The sequence below is a fragment of the Octodon degus genome, unplaced genomic scaffold (genome assembly GCF_000260255.1).
Source record: "Octodon degus isolate 3935 unplaced genomic scaffold, OctDeg1.0 scaffold00114, whole genome shotgun sequence".
Lineage (NCBI taxonomy): Eukaryota > Metazoa > Chordata > Mammalia > Rodentia > Octodontidae > Octodon > Octodon degus.
This window is the reverse complement of record NW_004524690.1, coordinates 3702680-3721650: the sequence shown is the minus strand read 5'-3', so window position 1 is coordinate 3721650 and position 18971 is coordinate 3702680. Positions and strand designations below refer to the sequence as shown.

General features: G+C 44.6%; 1 protein-coding gene across 3 annotated transcripts in view; it reads right to left on the bottom strand.

Moving 5' to 3' along the window:
• Positions 1 to 6794: 6794 nt before the first annotated feature.
• The window catches only part of Tenm3 (teneurin transmembrane protein 3), a 224670-nt gene continuing 212493 nt past the window's right edge, over positions 6795 to 18971 (bottom strand). For all 3 annotated transcript variants that reach the window (XM_012516586.2, XM_023699614.1, XM_023699615.1), the window contains exons 24-26: positions 14839 to 16450; positions 10809 to 10939; positions 6795 to 8384 (exon numbers count right to left, since the gene is read on the bottom strand). In XM_012516586.2, coding sequence (XP_012372040.1) covers positions 7629 to 8384; positions 10809 to 10939; positions 14839 to 16450 — 2499 coding nt within the window. In that variant the 3' untranslated portion in view covers positions 6795 to 7628. The remainder of the gene's footprint in view (positions 8385 to 10808; positions 10940 to 14838; positions 16451 to 18971) is intronic.

The following is an 18971-nucleotide window of genomic DNA, read 5'->3' as shown; positions in this document are numbered from 1 at the left end:
ACAGGTTTCGTAAGTAGCCACCAAAGACAACCACAGTGTCTGAGCAGGACGGGAGTGCTTGGTGTTATCTGGAGAACAACTTGTCACTTGATGAAGTGGACAAAGACAACCAGCATTCAGATGAATCCAAGGTCCTGAGACCAGTTTCAGTGTCCTTCCTTCTAGGTGCCAGTGGCTGCCAGGTGACCATGTGAGTGTGTGTGTTTGTGTGTGAGATCTTACCACAGGCCTCTATTTCCCAATTCTGGCTCCTGGGGAACACAAACATTGCTTTAGTGGTGCACTGGGGAAAATGAAGTGGCTCCTAGGGATAGCCTTAAGGAGCAGCCGTTCTTGCTCACCGTCCCAGCACCAGAGGCTGCCTATCCCTGTGGTTCTGTCAGGAAGCGCAGGGTCTCTAGCTACTCTTGGTATGCAGGTCATCAGCCATTTTGGTCTTGACGTGAGGCACACACCCAGCAGCTCTCTCTCTTAGGTGACAGTTCAACTTCTGCCAGCCAGAAGTTACCAGGACACTTTGGTGTCCTTCCATATCTCAGTGAGAACACGAATAGGAAAACAGAGCTGTTCGTTGGCTCCCCACAGGCCTCCAAAAGTGCCAATAGGCTCTACTCGGGGACAGTTTCTGAAGGTGACACCAATATAGGCTGCCACTTAACATTAGCCTCCATTGGCTACTCTGGGTGACAACCTAAAGCAAAAGACTGAAAACCCACTTTTCCCTCCCAGGGGTATTGGAAAGAGATTAGCTATCACCACTGTGGTGGCAAGGCCTAGGCCAGGGGAATGAGGGAGATGGGAAGTCAGCAGAGAGCCTGCTTTTCCATGCTGCCCCTCTAGCACTTTCCGTGAGGGCTTAGCTCCCTCAGAAATAAAAATGCCACTCTGAATTTAAATGATCTGGCCTTCTGGGAGATGCTTTCCAGCGACAGGACTGTTAACATGAAAAGTAAAAGGGAAACAATGTGGCAGTTCAAAAATCACTGTTTTCGGGGGGCTGCAAAACTGAAATAGCCCGCGGACAACTCCTGGGAGGAAGGGCCTTAGTTTGATCTGCAGAGCAAGAGAAGAGCGGCTCGACAAAAGTTTCTGCTTGACGTGAAGGGAAATCCTACGGGAGCGATAGTTTCAAGGGCCAGGCCTCAGTGAGGCGGTGCATGAAGCAGAAGTAATCGCTTTACGTGCGGAACTCCGCGGGCCGGCGGAGCACAGGCGGGCGGCCGAGGCTCACTGCGGCCCGCTTCGCCGGGAGCCGGCTTGGCTGCGCCCGCGGACGGCTCGATTTCTGCTCAGGATCTGCTCGCCCGAGCCGCGGGTCGCCAGGGGGCGCTGGGTCCCTTCCTGAAAGGGCCTCGCTGCCGCCCTAGCCCGGACGCAGGTCGGCACACCCCCTGGGGCCAGGCCGCCCCCTTGTGTGTCCCCGGAAGTCAGGGCACCCCTCACCCCGCAGGAGTGGGCATCCGGGGGACTGAAGGGGAGGGTACGAGGCATGGAGGACGGGCTTAGGGGAAGATACTCCCTCCTTCTGCTACCTCCCTGCAGCTGCTTCTCTCGATATTCCGCCAGCCCCGGCCATTGCCCTCCCTCGTGTCATCCGTGTATCTTCCCTGTGTTCTGCGGTGTCACTTGTCAGTGCTTGAGACTGAATCATAAATCCTCAGCCTGAGCTTGGAAATAATGCCAGAGCTGAAGTGAGGTGATTTAAAAATCTGCTGGTTTATATTATAACCTTTTGTCAGTACACTGGGGATGGATGAAAGATTCTTGTTCCTCACAGTAGGCTGAGTAATTAGAGTTCATCTGGTCTACCAAAGGGGTACATGGTTTTCCTTCTAATTCTTGCGAAGTGGTTAGACACAGTCTGATCAGTTACAATCCAGATTCTCCCAGCCTAAATCCAGAAAAAGGAGGAAGCAGAGGGAGAAAGTGAGAAAGATGGAGAAAAAATAAGACAGTAAGAGAGAAGGGACATCTTGTGTGTAGAGACAGAAATCCTGGGAATGTTCACAGAATATTCCCTAGAACAGGTAGACCAGAATTGCCCTGCTGGTCTTGGAGCCCTGCTGCTCCAAGATTAATAAATCTTGGAGGAAACTTTGAAGGTAGAGCAGCACCTTCCTGTATACTGTCATTGATTGCGTGTGAGAAGAACCCCAGGTAGGCCCTCCTTCAAACATCCTCTGAGCAGTTCCATTGTAAGGCATTTTGTGGTGTCAAAGAACTTGTCATTGGAACTCCTTGGGCATTTATGCTTCTCTCACATTGATAAAGTTAACTTGTGAAAAATTTTAAAGAATTCCTTTTGACCCAGTAGACCAGTTGTTAATCCTGTCAGTTCTATGCAGTGAGTTATGTCAAGCAGAAATAGCCATTGTGGACAGAATTCAGGAAATCTCTGCACACGTGTAAAAGAATGTGATTTTCCTTCCTAATGCAGGCTGAATGCCCGTGGCTAGGGCTTGCTAAAAGCCAGGTCACAATTCACCCTATAAGCAGAAGACTAACCAAACCACTCTCTTGCCTTAGAAGTCACAATTTATGCTTTTAATTTTAATTTTCCTCAGCTTAGATCCCAGAAGGATTTATTAAATTTGCTTTGTGGAACCCATTAACTCTAAACTGAATAATGATGTTACTTTAGGCTTAGAATCAGTTTACAGTAAATTCTCTATGCACAAGGCACTAGGAATCCTATGTTCTTCCATGATAGAATTTTTAGTCAGTTCATAAATGAAAAGGTTTACTCAATTTACCTAAAAGTTATTAGTAATTAACTTACATCAAGAGACTATTGCTTGCCTAGGTGGTGAATAGCAAATGAGAATTCTAGCTAGAGAAGATATTCATTATGTGGCTTAAATTAGAAAGTAGAAAATTCCATTGGCTTATCAGTAGCTCTTTTATAGCCTGGTTTAATATTGTGGTTAAAATGGATAACAATGACTTACAAGTAATTTTTTTTCATGGGCTTGGTAGGCTGGCCAAAATCACATGAACAGTTTATATAGTCTTTTAGAAATGATGCACAGCCTAACTTTGCATGGCAGACTTCCATAGTGAGGTAGATAAAGAGCTTGAAATATCGGCAGGCAGAAGGGGAGATTAAGGCCATTGCTTTGTTAGTGAGTTGGGGGCATTTTTATATGTAGAAAAACACATCATGAGTTATGGCAGCTTTAGAAAACTGGAGCGCTCTGTGCTGAGAGGGAGGTGGCAAACACTGCCTCTAGAACTTTCCTAGACAGCATTGTCATGAAGCTATGTGATTTGTAAAGGCTGCTAACTGACAGGAAATCTCTGCTCCCTTCTGTGGACTTCACTATATCTACAACTTCTCTATGTCCCTTCCTTCTGAATCTTCTAGTATTTGATGCATATTGTGACCTGGGTGGCAAGACTCATAACTTCTCTGCAACAAAATGAGATAAAATCAGAATGACTGTGAAAAGGCTGAGATCTTGCCATGTTGCCCTTCATGAATTCTGGGTGAGTGGGGCAAGAGTGGGGGTGGCTAGCCCCTCTCTGCTGGAACTCACCCAGCCCTGAGGTGGGTGGTGGGCGGTGCAGCTGTTGGACAGGTCCTTGTCCTTGTTCCTCTGTGTTATAGCAGGGGAGCTGCTCAAGTGCTGTCTGGGTGGTTTTGCCACAGACAACACGACCTGTGTGGTGCAGTGACTTCCTGCTTCCTCTTTTGGGTTACTCCATTCCAGTAGCGCTTCAGGCCGCTGCTTTCTCTTTCAGCATGGGAAGAGCATTTGGCCAGGACAAAGGAAGAAAGGAAAGGCAGAGGTGAGCAGGGAGACCAGTGCCCATGGTTAGGGAGCTCCCCAAGGCCCAGTTCTCCTTTCTCCAAGTGCTAGAGGAGTGGTCTTGACGTGAGGTGCTTCTTATCAGGTGTTACGCTTAGATTTGGGTCCCATGGTCAAACCTCATTCAACGATTGGGTAATGTGTGATGAATGTGACCAGACTAAAGCAAATGTCATGGGCTGCGGCAGCAGCACATCTCATACTCAGTCATCTATTTTCAGAGACACAGTTTTTAACCTACTCTGCTTCTCTTTGCCTTTCTTCACACATTAACAAACAGCAGCATAGAGAGCAAGAGTAGTAATTCACCTGTTTTTCTAGATCTCCTGTTTAGGCCACGTTAAACTCTTAATTCAAGCAGCAGAAACTAGACCAGCTTGCCAAGTGGAATGACCTGATTCCAGTTGGATCCACATGTTATCAATTTGAGGTTGTCACTACAAAGCAAGTGTGATGAAGTCTGCCTTTCAGGCTAAAATCAAAGCCCTAGGCTGCCAGCCTGGAATTGCTGAGCGAAGCATGCCCTAATCAGCTGGTCTATATGTAGATTTAGACATCTCCAGGAGGCTGCTAGCCTATCAGGCCCAAACTGATTATTCTAATCAAGTGTTTTAATTAAGTACACTTATTGCCAGGATCACAGGAATGAGGTCTGTTCTCCACTAGTAATGGGCACTTTCCTCTTTCTCTCTCTCTCTCTCTCTCTCTCTCTCTCTCTCTCTCTCTCTCTCTCTCTCCTTTCTCTCTCTCCTTTTCTTATCCCATTAGTCCTCACAGTTACTGTTTGGCTTTATGGAGGTGCAGTTGATGTTTTTCTAAAAGAGGGCATGGGAGAGACCTCCGTGAAGCATGTCCTCCTGAGCTGTATTCTGGCCAGTGGACAAAACAGTTTAAAGAAGATATTACCAACTGGGTTGCAGATGAAATCAGTACCCTGACAACTGCATCCTTTTGTATCCTACATGTTAATCACAAATGCAGTACTGGCTAGCCCAAATTTGAAAGAATATATAAACACACACACGTTGGGTTGGCTTTTATTGGAATGCCTAGATGCAATCTATAGTCATCAAGTTATGGAAAATTCTGGTCACATATAAAGTTAAGAAGGCAAATGAAAAGAACAATACAAATCAGACAAAATTTACATCTCAAAATATCATGAAAGCATTTTGACTGGCTTTGCCTAAAATACTTTGAATATCAATTTCTTTTTTTTTGTAAGCTAATTCTTTTCATTGTACAGTCCCCCACCCCCCAACTCTTAGAAAAAGATCTTTTGTTTACATATTCCCCAAGGTTACTATTTCTTGTAAAAGCATGTCCAGATCACAAGCCTTTTTAGAAAGAAATAGGCTCATTATATCTACTAACAAGACACTAATTGGGTTGATTTGACTTCATCTAAAATAAGCACCAGGAGATTCTCCAAATCTGTCATTTATCGGTGCCAGTGTAAAGACCAGTTATGTCGAGAAGAGGTTAAGACCTGTGATTTCTTTTCCTTTGTCATGTGGTACAAGCCTTTCGTGGTCAATACAGCAGAGACGATTCCGAGAATTTAGACTCAGAGCCTATTTCACCCAAAAGTACTTACAGTAGCATGCTAAACGCGGTCCTGTGGAAGTCTCATCCGACAGAACTGCGAAGACCTAAGTTAACAGTTAAAAAATAAAATGCAAAACAGAACCATGTTTATGATGTTTGAAATCTCATAGTTTTCTAAATTTGGGATTCATAATACTTGTCAAAGGATTTCCAGGATAAAAAATATTAACGCTAATCTGTGCTTTCATTCTAATAAAATATTAGCATTCATTAGAAGATTAATTACTTCGGTATGCTCTACCAAATACACAAAGACAGTAATAGCACTGATACTGTAAATTCAGTAGCTATTTTGAAACTTTCCCAGCCAATCTGTTTAATAAACACACCTACTGTGCAATTTAGAGTATGTGATACATACAAAGCAGTTAGAAAATTATTTTCAATACATCACTTGAACCTTTATATTTACGACATGTTCACTTGCTATATTTTATCACCATTATACATAGAGGAAAACAGTGTGTACTATAGCTCAATGAACTGAGAAATGTTTTCTAAAAATATTTTTGTGGCTGAATTTAGTGCTCACGAAAGAAATTTGTCAGAGCGCCGGGGCTGGCACAGAAGTGCAGATGGCGGCTGCGCCGGCTCCCAGTGGCTCCTGTGCCAGGGGTGCAGCTGTCAGTTCACCTCCTGCTGGGTCTGCCACCCGGGGCTTCCCCGGGACAGCAGAGGCTGCCATTCAAACCTGTCCCCAAGATGGTTGGGTCATGTGGGCTAATAGGAGCTTCTGTCTCCCTTTTTTGGTCCCTCTTGCAGACCTTTGGGTCCAACTCCCGGACCAGCAGTGACCCTGACCGGTTCCCGCTGGCTCACTCACCACTGCTGGGGTTTTGCTACCTTTCCTAGATCATATGACGCATTTATGACATGGGACATCAGCTCCATTCCTCCCCACAAACATTTCTGAACATTTCATGTGGTCTCTCTCCTCCATCATGAAATGGAGCATCAAGGAACATTAATATAACAGTAAAACCCTGTGGCTGACTATAGCAACTCCCCACTGACTTTGAGGCTGAGAGGGCCAGAGAAGCCCTCCCCTTCCCTGTGTGTGTGTGATCTTCCATTACTTTCCACCAGCCTTGGTCTTCTACTGTGCCTCTTAGTTGACAATGGCTGAGGACACTGGCTTGATGAAAGAGAGAAGGGAGAGGAAGGAGCAGCAGTTCTTGGATGAGCCACCCACTTGGATTGCACTGTCCTGTCCATCTAAGTGATAGAAAGTTGCACATTTTCAACCTAATACAAAAATATTAACACTTCTGGACATTATAGGCATAAGTTGTTATATCTCTACAATATAGTAATTTATACTGTACAGCTATAACAGTTAACAAAAGGTGCAATCCTTTAAAAAAATCACACAGTTCACATGTTTTTATCATTTTATTTTTAAGTATAAACTTTTTAAACACTTTACATAAATTAACTCCTCTGAGACTAATATTTGATGTACAGTAAATTGTAATTCATATAAAAATCCATAAACAACTTGTCTCACATAATTTACAAAAAAATCAGGGTTTCCTTTGCTTATCAGTGACAAGAATTCTATTTGCCAGTTTTTTCCCCAAGGCAAACCACGTTAGCATTGTAAAATCCATTATTAAATCCCCGGCGGAGCAGAAGTCACTTGTGCCAATGTCCTTTTACAAAGCAGCACAGGGAAAGCAGTTTTGTCTATAAACAGTAATTTTGCCCCACATTTTAAAATGAACAGAGATATATATCACATCCTATGCAGAGAGACTACTTCTTGTAAGCAAAAGTCGACAATTCGGTAATATTTGGAAACACTGTATGCATTTTTTAACCTTAGTTAAATACAGTGCCTCACACAGATGGCCCACCGCAAAATGTTTAGGCCTTTTTTCTCTACCATTTTTTTCTTTTAATACTTTCAGTCCAACTGAGTGCAGCGATATGCATATGTAAACATATTCTTTAAAGCCGATCACCTTTAAGGTCATTCAGAAAAAAGTTGTCTTTGTGTGTGTGTGTATGTTTGTGTATGTGTGTGTAATAGCAGTATCGTTCTCCCGGAAGGCTCTTCTGTGTCGAGAGTCCGATTCGGATTGTGCTACAGAAAAATCTGAGCAAGGGGATGTGGTTTAGGCTCAAGAGAAACGCAGCAAACCAGTTCGGCGGTCGTGGCAACGAGGGTGGCGCAGCCGCCTCTCCGCAGCCCGGCGGGCGGCCCGGGGGTTACCTCCTGCCGATCTCGCTTTGTCGGAGAAACTGGATGTTGTTGGCGCTGTCGGCCAGCTCGGGGTACTGCTCCACTGAGAGTACGTAGTACCCGTCGTAGCCCTGCACCTTGCCCGCGCTCAGCAGCTGGCGCTTCTCGCCCTCCGTCCAGAGGCGCGCGCCCTCCTCGCCGTCGCGCACGCGCTGCTGCTCGCGCGCCCAGGCTCGGGCGAGTGCGCGCTGCCGCGCCTGCTCCAGGATGCGCGCCTTCTCCTCGTCCAGCGTCATGCCGTAGCGCACGTGCAGCGCCAGGGCGCCGAACTGCATCTCCACGTCGGCGAACCTGCGAGTCCTGCCGTTCACCACGGTGGTGGACTGCGACACGGTCACGTTGATGCCGTTCTCCAGCGCCTTGCGGCCGCTCGTCAGCCGCAGCGTCCCCAGGTCGCTCTCGGGCGTGGTGGTCTTGATGAAGTAGTGCGTGTCCTTGCCCTCGATGGTGAAGTGCAGGTTCTCCAGGTAGAAGGCGTTGTTGAGCACGGCCGCCACCTTGATGCAGTCCTCGTTGGCGATGTTGAGCACGTTGGTCTGCACGCGGCCCTGGCTGACGGCCAGCATGACGCCCTTGCCGATCAGCGACTTGACTGTGGCGAACCACAGCCACGACTGCTCGCCGCCGGCCTTGCGCCTGCTCACCTGCACCTCAGCCATCTTCCCCAGGGACAGGAAGGCCTTGGCCTGCCTTGCCACCTGCTGCTGAACTCCAAAAATGGGCTGCAAAGGAAAACACAACAGTGGAAGGTTGAGAGCACAGCTGTGACATCGGGTCGCGCGCTGCGAAGCTAGGTTTCCAAAGATGGCCAGAGTAGGGTGGGGTGGGGTGGGGCGAGCCCAAGGTGTTTGTTGAAACCTGTGGTTCTCTGCAGATGAAAATGTCTACACTATGTGGGGTGGCCGGCTGCATTCAGAGCTCCTCCGCTCAAGGTGATCCAAACAGGTTTTGAAATGTTAAGAGGAAACGCCATTACTGATGCTGAAAACTTTTTCCCCTAGTTTCCGGCATAGGCAAAATAATCATGTCTTTATATCTCCTTTTTTTCACGCCCTGCCCCGCATGTGGGAAACCGGTTTACGGAGCCCTCCACCCCAGCAGCTTTCTCCACAGAAGGCGGAAGAGAAAGCACCGAGCAAGAATTGGGCGTGTTGGGGAGGGTCTCTGGGTCCCACTTCATATGCTTTGAAGTGCTTGTGCTCCAGCTGAAGTCATCTCTGCCCTCTCCTTGTGAACATGGATCTCAGCTAAGCATTTCCAGTTCAAGTGCAGAGATGTGTATGGATGAGTGGACAGTGGGGACAATTGGAGAAAATTTATTTTTATGTATTTGGTACAGGGTCTCACTATGCAGCTCAGATTTGTGGTGATCCTCTTATTGTCAGCCTCCCTAGCGCTGGGATTACAGGCGTGCACCACCATGTCTGGTCTCTGTGGCCAGCTCATTGCACCTGGAGGCAGGGCCAGTGTGGCATGAGATGCCAGGGACTGAACCCCTGTCCCTGTGCTTGCCTGAGCAGACAGTCCACTGAGCTATCTTGCCAGCTTTATTTATTAATTTAGATGAACTGTTATTTACTGTAGACACAGGGAGACTAGACCCCTTCCATCAGCAAATGTTCAGAACTGGGACACTTTAACCTAGCCCTTTCTTTCTTTCTTTCTTTCTTTCTTTCTTTCTTTCTTTCTTTCTTTCTTTCTTTCTTTCTTCCTTCCTTCCTTCCTTCCTTCCTTCCTTCCTTCCTTCCTTTCTTTCTTTCTTTTTTGCGGAACCAGGGATTGAACTCAGGCCCTTGCACTTGCCAGGGAAATGCTTATTCCACTGAGCCATCTCCCTGGCCCCAACTTAGCTAGCTATTTCTTAACCTCCCAGATGTGTGTCTGGCCGGGGTCTCCCAAATGGAAACATCTGTTTCATCTCCAGCAGTGAAAGAAGCTGTTTCTGCACTAGGGGCAGCCTCCATGTCTTTGCCTTTGATTCCTAAGGCTGTCTTTACTGTGCACTTCTTTTGACAGAGAACATGAACCATAATAAAAGGCTGGTCAGGAGAAAAAAAAAGTTGGCATGTCCATTTATACAGTTAAGAGTTAAGTGTTTTCAGGCCTGGTGGAAAGCCATACACAATTAGGGCATTCACGTTCAAATGCACCAGGAAACTTTAGTATATCTTCATAGATTTTATCAGTGTAGATATACTTGAAGCTAGAAATGCTAAAATAGCTTCCAGGATCTAGAGATTGAAATGTAGGGTGTCATCTGAAAAAACTGCTCTTATGTTAAGTATGAAATGTGTACCAGAAAATAGAGAGATTGTCAATGTGGCTATCATTGTATGTACGTGTATGTTTTCATCACAACTGGCTTTCTCTTTGTATTCACTGAAAGAATAGTACAACTGCTGGAGGAAGAGGACTTCATCTTTCTAAAAAACTGCTCTCTTTTCTGTATCATTATGGGATAACCCAAGCTTTTAAATCTCTAATTATCCTTGTGTTAACCTAGAAATCCTGATGTTTTGTTGTGCATTCCTTTCTGATCTCTGAATGATGGGATTCAGAGTGCTGCATTCTGACGTGGCTCTTTGATTTTGCAGTTTTCCATTCTGTTTCTTCTCACAGCAGCTGCACTCCTCCTGATCTGGCATTTCCAGGAAAATTTACAAACACCTACCTGTCTGTAGAGACTTGCTGGAAGACATTTTATTTTTATTGTTTCCCCATGAAACATTGGTAATATTTTAGAGCGGGTGAACTCTGTGGCATTGTTTGTGGGCTGCTAATTTGTAATATGAATCTCCTGCCCTCTTATTTATTGTACCTTTGCCTGTAGGTCCCAAGTGCCGTAAATGTGCTTTCATGGGTTTTCTGTAGAAACCCAACACTCAAAAATGAGCTTCTGCATTTTATTACCTTTTGATAATGTCTTTCTGTGCTTTTATTAGCATCACTAGGAACAGACTTAAGCCTATTTAACAGGCCCATGGTTTGCTGCACAGAAATGTAGAGGAAGTGTCAATTTTCCTTCTCTAAAAGGGTGAAAAAGTCTTTGGTATAGTTTTCACAAGGGTAGTTTGATTAAATATGGGTAACCCTGAGACAAGTAAGCCGTCTGCCGCCTTTTCGTGGTTTAGCATTTGGGTTCTTACCGGCACATCATCCCACTGCTGACTCTTCACCAGTTCATAGGAAGGTTCTGTTAAGTCAAATTTAGGAACAGGGAATCCAGGAATAGCATTGTGCAGATGGAAGCCAAATGTCACCAGCCAGCTGTTAACATCTGGGAGAAGAACGTTCAAAAGGAAAGGTGATAGGGATTATTTTGTGCTTTCATAAGTTTAAATTCTTACCCTACAAAAGGCCCAATTTCACAAATAATCTGAAAGCAAGCATGTTTGCCTTCCTCCTAACATTTCAAATCTGCTACTTTCAGACACAAAGACAGAGAGTTGCAGAACCATGGCAAGTACTATGAAAAATGCAGAGTAATAGATACTCCCTTAGACTGGGTAAACTGTCATAAGTGTGACATTGTGTCCTGTGCCAATGCTGGTGATAAAAAGGGGAGTAACAACGCATGGCAGCATGAAAAAGATGTAGTTGTAGAAAACAAATAAAATTTGTTTTGTAGTTAGTAGAGGCCGGACTTAAATAGCAGTTGCATGTTATTAGCTTTCAAAAGTGACTGCCTAAGGATATGTGGACTTCTACAACCCATTTTCTATTAATAAAAGCCCTAAATTGAGAGTATTAAAATGAACAGTTGATTCTTAATCAACGATGAATGCGAAAAGCTGGCAATGCCAGCCAAGGGTGCGGAGGCTCTGATTACCATCAGTTAGGACTTCAAAAGCTCGCTATGCACAGGTGGAGATGAAGTTTTTGGGGCGAGAACCTGGAAACCTTTAAAATGGTATTTTAAAATATTGCCATGTGACTCCAAAAGCCATTAAGCTCAGGATAAGGCTTTTATTCTATTCTGGAGGTTATAATGTTACAGAACTACTCAGCAGGCTTGCAGCTTTATGAGTACAGTTGGGTGTAGATTATTTTATATATTAAGCACATTGCTGGAAAATTTGAAATTGCATTTCACCTAATATATTTTATGCTGTTCTATCTCTCTTTTGATGTTTTCCAGAAAATGCTGCCACGGCATTCCTTGCAGTCCGTGTTGCTAGGAGAGGATGGACGCAGGGGCTGTGAGCTTTCCAGCCCTTCAGCCAGCCTCTGTCAACACCCCTTAAATAACCCGAGGTAAACTGCTTGTCAGAATGATGGAGAGCCACCTGCTTCCCATTTCCTCCTCCAGGGCACAAACTCTCACCTTCCAGGCTGGCAGGGCCTTTGTCCAGGCGTCATATGGCTGCCAAACCAGTGGCACTCTCTGTTGTAGGTGTGATAGTGGTCGTGCTGAGCGATAAATCCCCATGTTTCCCCATAGCATGGAAGGTGATACTTTTTGGGGGACAGTATATGTAAGATTACAAGGGAGTCTTACGTTCTGGGGAAAATTCTTTCTTCCGAATGTTGGAGTAGTGAGGGTGAAAATTCTCTTACTCTGAGCATTGTTTGCCTAAGTGTAATGCAAAGGGGCTTCAGTATTGAAAAGTACCTCCAAAGTAATGGGACTTGGATGCAGGTGTATATGGAAGACCCGGAATAAACATATCCTAATGCTGTGGCTTGAGCATGATGCAGAAAGGAGGGGCTTTCGGGAGTTTACACGGAACAGACATCCGGGAAGCTTTTGGCAGTCTGCGAGGGTGGGAAACAGATGTTCAGTGAAGAGGAGCAGCATTTTGAGAGCTGTCCTGACTGCCGGGAGAACAGTCAGCTCAGTGTGTCTCATATATTGAGGCAGAAAAGAGAAAGCTGGAAGGAGAAGTGAACAGAAGTCAAAAGGAAACAGGAAAATCCAAACCAAAACAAAACAAAAACTTGAGAAGGAGCTATTCTTCAGGAAAGCCTCAATATGATAGTTTCATAAAGGCAATCTAAACAATGACTGGGAGGCTGGAAGGGATAGCTCAGGAGTCCTGAAGTGGAGGAACTGAAGAGAGAACCAGAGTACGTTTGGAAAGACCTTGTCTCTGTTATCTTGGCTGTTCTGTGATGGCAGAAGTGGGAGATGTTTTAGATCTTGTAAAACTATGAATAACTGGTACTAAACTTGGAAAGGTAAGATATCTATAGCTGCACATTGCTCCATATTGGTGGAGAAATTGTTGTGCCTGTAACAGTGTTGCCATGCATGAGCTGCAGCCAACCACAGCGGAGGGCATGGTGGAGGAAGATGAAGTGAGAACACAAGCAGGATCCCTTTGCCACACAACTCTGGGAGAAATGGCTCCCTCGTTGTTCCGAAGTGATGGTGATGCAGACAGGTTAAACACCTTGCAGCAGTGAGACGTATATCACAGTGCTGTGTTTTAGATGGATCGTGTCCAGTAGGAATTCATCTGAATACTGACACCCTACATTACACATTTGTAATGTCGTTACCATTTAATGCAGAATCGTGTATGAGGGGACAGAAAAATGTGAATGATTAGGTGCATTACAGTAAGAGACACAATGCCACTAATCCTCTCAAAATACTACTACTTGCTGCCTTTTTTTTTTTTTTTTCTGGTTCCAGGGATTGAACTCAGGACCCTGTGCTTGCCAGGCAAGCACTTATTCTACTGAGCTATTTCCCAAGCCCCACTGCTACTTGCTTCAAACAACACTTCCCATTATTCCTGCCTCTGTTCTGAAGCAGTTCTGCAAGTCCTGTGTCAGGACTGTCTTCAGTTGTGCTGTTGTAGCCACCTTGATAATCTGAACTGATTTAAAATGTTCACCTTTCATGGCCATTTTTACTTTGAGGATAGGCCAGAAATTGCAGGGTGCCAGATCTGGTGAATAGGGTGGGTGAGGATACACCGTACTGTTTTTATGAATTCTACCTTTCTGTTCACTAGCACTTGGCAGCAAGTCACCATGTTTTTGATTACGCCTTATAAAAAGCACTCATGAATGAAAACTTTCCAAGATGCTTCATAAAATGTCAAGAATGATGGGTGTGCTCAAAATGAAAGGGGGGTATTTTGAGAGGAATTAATGGCAGTGTGTCATTTACTGTGATGTATTTTAATATAAACATGCCATGTACATTTTGATCATATTTCATATATTCAGGACTGGAGATTGAACCCAGAGCTCATGCCTACCAGGCAAGTGCCCTATTGCTGAGTTACATCTTCAGAACTAATAAAATTTTATTTTGACACTGGGTCTTTCTATGTTGTCCAGATGGACCTTGACTTGTGCTCTTCCTACCTCAGGTTCTGGAGTAGCTGGGATTATAGGTGTGTGTCACTATGCTTGGATCACAATTTTTTAATATTATGACACAGGTACTGCTGTTCCCATTTTATAGCTGAGGCACTTCCACAGTGTAGGTGTCCTTAGGTTAAAGGTTTGTCACTTAGGGTGAAGGTGGTGGATCCTTTGAGAGGTGAGTCCTTGTGGGGGGTCCTTAGGTCATTGGGAACATGGCCTTGAAGGGAACCATGGGGCCCTGGTCTTTTCCTCGTCAACTTCTGCTTTTGATGAAGTGAGAGGTTTTCCTATGCCATGTACTCTTGCTCCGACATGGTGCCTCTGCACAGGCCCAAATCGCTAAGGCCAGTGTACAACAGACTAGAAGCTCTAAAACTGTGGGCCAACATAAATCTTCTCTTCTTAGGAGCTATTTCTCATGGTTCTTTTGGAACTTGCCATGCCAGACAAGCATTCTACCAGGAAGCCACATCCCCAGGTCTACCCTCGCTGTTTTATTACAGTCATAAAAAGTTAATATACCAATGAGATACAAAAATCTTTCTTTGGCTATAAAGCTACAGTTTATAGGAGAAAGAGACTAGAATTCCAGTTTGGGGACTTCAAGTTGATTATGTTTTCTGCTCCCCCTTGTCTCCTCCCTTAATGACTACATTCTATTTTGTGGTAAGAAACATACTGCCCTTGGGCACTGGCAAGCAGAATGGAAAGTAACTGTGCTTCATTTTTCCTTAGTACTTCTCTACAGATCCAAACAGGAATACTGTATCTAAAGGGTCAATTCTAGTTATTTCTCTCTATTAATTTAATGGTCACCAGAATTCAGCAATTGTAATGGAAAAATATGCCTACCTGTGATGTAATCTTTGACATCATGGATTTTGCTCGCAGGGTTGTTATTCCTAAACATATACAGGTTAAATGGGGCTGGGTCCTTCCCAATTCTTTTCCAGATTTCTATGTCAGGTGTTGTCCATCGTCCTGCCAAAATGTCATAATCCCTTTCTCCAAAGTGGATTAATTTGGTGAGTGGGTCATACAGGCCACCATGAAATCCAATTACCAGTTGAAAGTCAATATTGGAGTCAAAATAGATTTCCCCATATGCAGTATACTGAATCTGTTTTAGCATAAGCCCGTTGCTACTGAAAACAGCCAATGGTGTCCCAGTGTTATCTGATGCAATGTAGAATTCATCCCCACTGCTGATTTCCATGGCAAAAAGGTGTCCTTGGAGATCATAATAAAGGGAGGTGATTTCTGAACTTGAATGGTTATACACATGAGTAATCCTAGTGGGATAGGTGAGGTCAGCATAAAAAAATTGCAGGTGCTGTCCGAGGCTGGTTTTGCTAGAAACGCGCCTTCCCAGGCCATCATAACGATAGATCACTGTCCAGCCACTACCTTTACTGTAAACTCGAGTTAGAAGTCCCTTGGAGCTATATTCAAAGATTTCTGTGCCTCTTTGACGTAGGAAACCATCTTCATCCAGCCGATACTGGACATCACCCAGTCGAGTGATTCTGTCTCGCAGGTCGTACCGGAGGGGTGTCAAGCGTGCACTGTTGCTTGGGTTCAGCAAATGGAGGTTTCCGTTCAGATCATAGTTATAACGCCACATGATCTTTTCATTCAGATAAACTGTTTGCAGCTGTCCGTCAACGTCATATTCATAAGCATATTTGGTAGTGTTGGCAAAGGGGCCTATTTTAATCTCTCTTTTGGTTACCCGACCCATATTATCATATTGAATTGTAATCCAGTACATGAGTGACCTGAATATCTCATACTGAATTTCCTTGATGCGGCCGTGAGGATCAAAGTGCTTTGTGTAGGTCATCACAGCTGTGGAGATGATTTGGTTAATATCATAATATATAACTCCAAATTTTCCAAATTGCTCAACTTTGCCAGAAATGTCATCAAACTGATAGAGATCAATGGGCAGTGGAGTTTCATTGATGACACCCTGCATGCTGGTCACTCGAAAGCTGTTGTCATAGCTATAGTCGAATCTTGCGTTTACCATTCCATCTTCACTAAAGCGGAAAATCTGTCTGTCAATCAGAGGGCCAATTTGTCTGTATCTAATGGTGCAAATAAAACCATCACTCTGGAGGTTTACTGTTTTTAAGACTCCTGCTGTTTCATCATAGGTAAAGCTGACTCTTGTGCTATCATACAAAATTTCTGAGAGCCTGGTCTGCCTTCTATACTTGAACAGGACCCTCCGACTTGTACCCAGGAAAGCTGTTTGCAGAAGCAGCCCCTCCTCATTGTAGTCTGTGATGATCGAGGCATTGCTTTCTGGGGGGTTGTATATGTTGCGATAGTAGCCAATGGACCGGATGGTTTGCATGGTGTGGCGGGCCACGCTGGGCATAGTGATGGCAGACAGGCGGTCCCACATGTCGTATTCAAAGATGTACTGCCGCTGGCTATGAAGCAGAAGAACCATGGACTGTAACGAAAGCACAAACTGTTACCTCCTGTTTGTGAACAGGGAAATGAAAGAGGATCTTGTGACCATGAATATACAGAAACATTCCGCCTGAGAAAATGATTTTCATTTTAATTGAGTCATCCTTGACCTTACATGCTGTTAATGACTCCCTGTCTATTTTGCTTGGATGCTTAATTGTGAGGGGTTCTGCAGTTAGTGGTTCCAGATTCACAGTGTGCTACTTGTCATGACTGTACTCTTCTTTTTCTAGGCATTCATAGCCAACCAACAGATTGTCAATGGATTTGGCTAAGTCATAATACAGACATGAATAAAGCTGCTTTCAAGACAATATTTCAAGGAGAAAATAGCTTGGGAAAATGCAATCCTAGCCATAATTAGCAATTACATAGTAAGGTGGTTTTTCCCCCTCATTTGATTGAAGAGCCACTCAAATCATGTTTTAATTTCCAGTGTGTTTGGGGGAGGAGCAAAGCATTAAAAATATTATTTTATGAAGAAGAGACATAAAATTAGCCCAAAATGGCTAATGTATACAACATAAAGCATCAATGTCAGCAAACACTGCTCAGTTAATCACATGATGAATGAGAATTAGAAATGCCCCTAATAGAGACGAGGATTTAGATATGGTTCCTGTAAGACATCTGTATTGACAATAAAATCTGCATTTTGCTATTTTCTTGTGTAGGTACCAAATCTGATTTGTACCTTAAGTGCTCTAACCATGGTTTCTGGATTATATGTGCTTTGGTGCTACATTATGAAGTGATGAATACACAAATAAAAGTAAGCTCTGCATAGGTTTCAAGTAACTGCAGAAAGACAAATGGGCCAGCAGGAGAAAAGGTGAACCCTGCGGCTAGTCAGGTGAACTTCAGCCATACTCCAGTGCTGGGTGGTTCTTCTCTCTGGTGGCTTGCTGCAGCCCATGAGAGCAAATGGAATGATGGCGAGTAGAAAGGATGCTTCCGGTGGGAGGCGCCCTTTCTTTAGACATGGAAATGCATAATCTTATTTTCAAGGTGCAGTTTTCATTTTCCACCATCTTCACAGACAGTTTTCCTGACTTAGGCTCCAGAATAAGTGTGGCCAAACCTAGGGGCAATTTTTGTGCATACATTGTTAGGACTTGGATTTTAAATGTCTTCCTAAAGCCCCATGTTGAAATCTTGGTCACCAGTCTGTGGCACTACTGGGCAAAACTTTCAGGACGGCATCTAGTGAGGGCAGGCAGGTCACTAAGGGCCTGGTGTTAAAGGGGGTTCTGGGCTCCTGCCCCGTCCTCACCCTTTGCTGCACAACCTGCTCCTGGACATGATGCTCCGATGGAAAGCTAACACATGAGTTGTGCAGTAAGTGTCCTGAGTCTTTCTTAACACTTTGTATTTTTCTAAGGAAAGCCTGGAGTAGGGCAAGTTATAGGAACTGATGCCTGTTTTACAGTCATTTAACTTCATATTTGCAGGTAGTAAAACACTCTTATTTAAGATGAACAAGCTTTGGCTTTTTATCACTATCTGGGCGAGGAAATGGAAATTTGGGAGAGATGATGAGAAAGGACTAACTGGCTTTCCTGTTCTCCACAGATGCATGAAGGTGACCGTGGCTACTGGCTTTCTCACTTTGTGACAGCAGCTCTTATCAAGATACAGACCTTGGCTCCTTTTAAATGTTTTTCAGCCACTTTATAATCACTACTATCAAGTTTTTTTGGGGTCTGGGTACTTATACTTTTATTGCTCTTTCTTGAAATGCACTTAAATTAGAAATTGCTCCAGTCTGTTCCTCTCTTACTTGGAAACACTGCCTGCGGGTTACTTAGGTTGAAGGGCAGAATACGCGTCATGTTCTGGGATTTCTTCCTAGAAAGGTACGTGTAAGGTGTTACTCTGTGGTCTCTCCACAAAGAGCCAGTTCATAGTAGAAGGCTTGGTGTGGAAGGCGCCTGCTGTCTAATGGCAACAGTTCATGGTCTCAAGGGTGTCTCTTCCAAGGAGAGGAGCTAGGTGGGCTTCCGCGGGGAGGGCTGAGAAGCTGCCACAAGACTGGTGTGTCCTCCACTGAGCTTTGGACCTGAAAGTCATTCTCAGGAAGACTGGTCTTTGCACATGCACCTTGGGTGGGTCACGGGTGGAATGAGGTTTACACTGAGTTCTGCAGAGCACATCTAGTGGAGAATAAGATGATGACCAGGGAACCTAGCAATGGTGGGCATGGGATATCTTTGGATGACAAGACTTACTCTGTGTCACTTTTAAATATGGGAAGGTGGAGGCAGTAATTGTTAAGAGTTGACTTTGAAACTTAAGGCTGCTGTGAAATGCATAATAGAGCACTTTGGGCTTAGAGATTATAAGAGTTCAAAACTGAAATCAGGGGCTGGAGAGATGGCTCAGTGGTCTAAAGCACCTACTTAGAACAAGTTCAGCAAAGCACAGGGACCACGGTTCAGTCCCCCAGCACCACATGCCAGCCAGCCCGCCCCCTGGTGGGCTGAGCTGCCCCCCCCCCACAC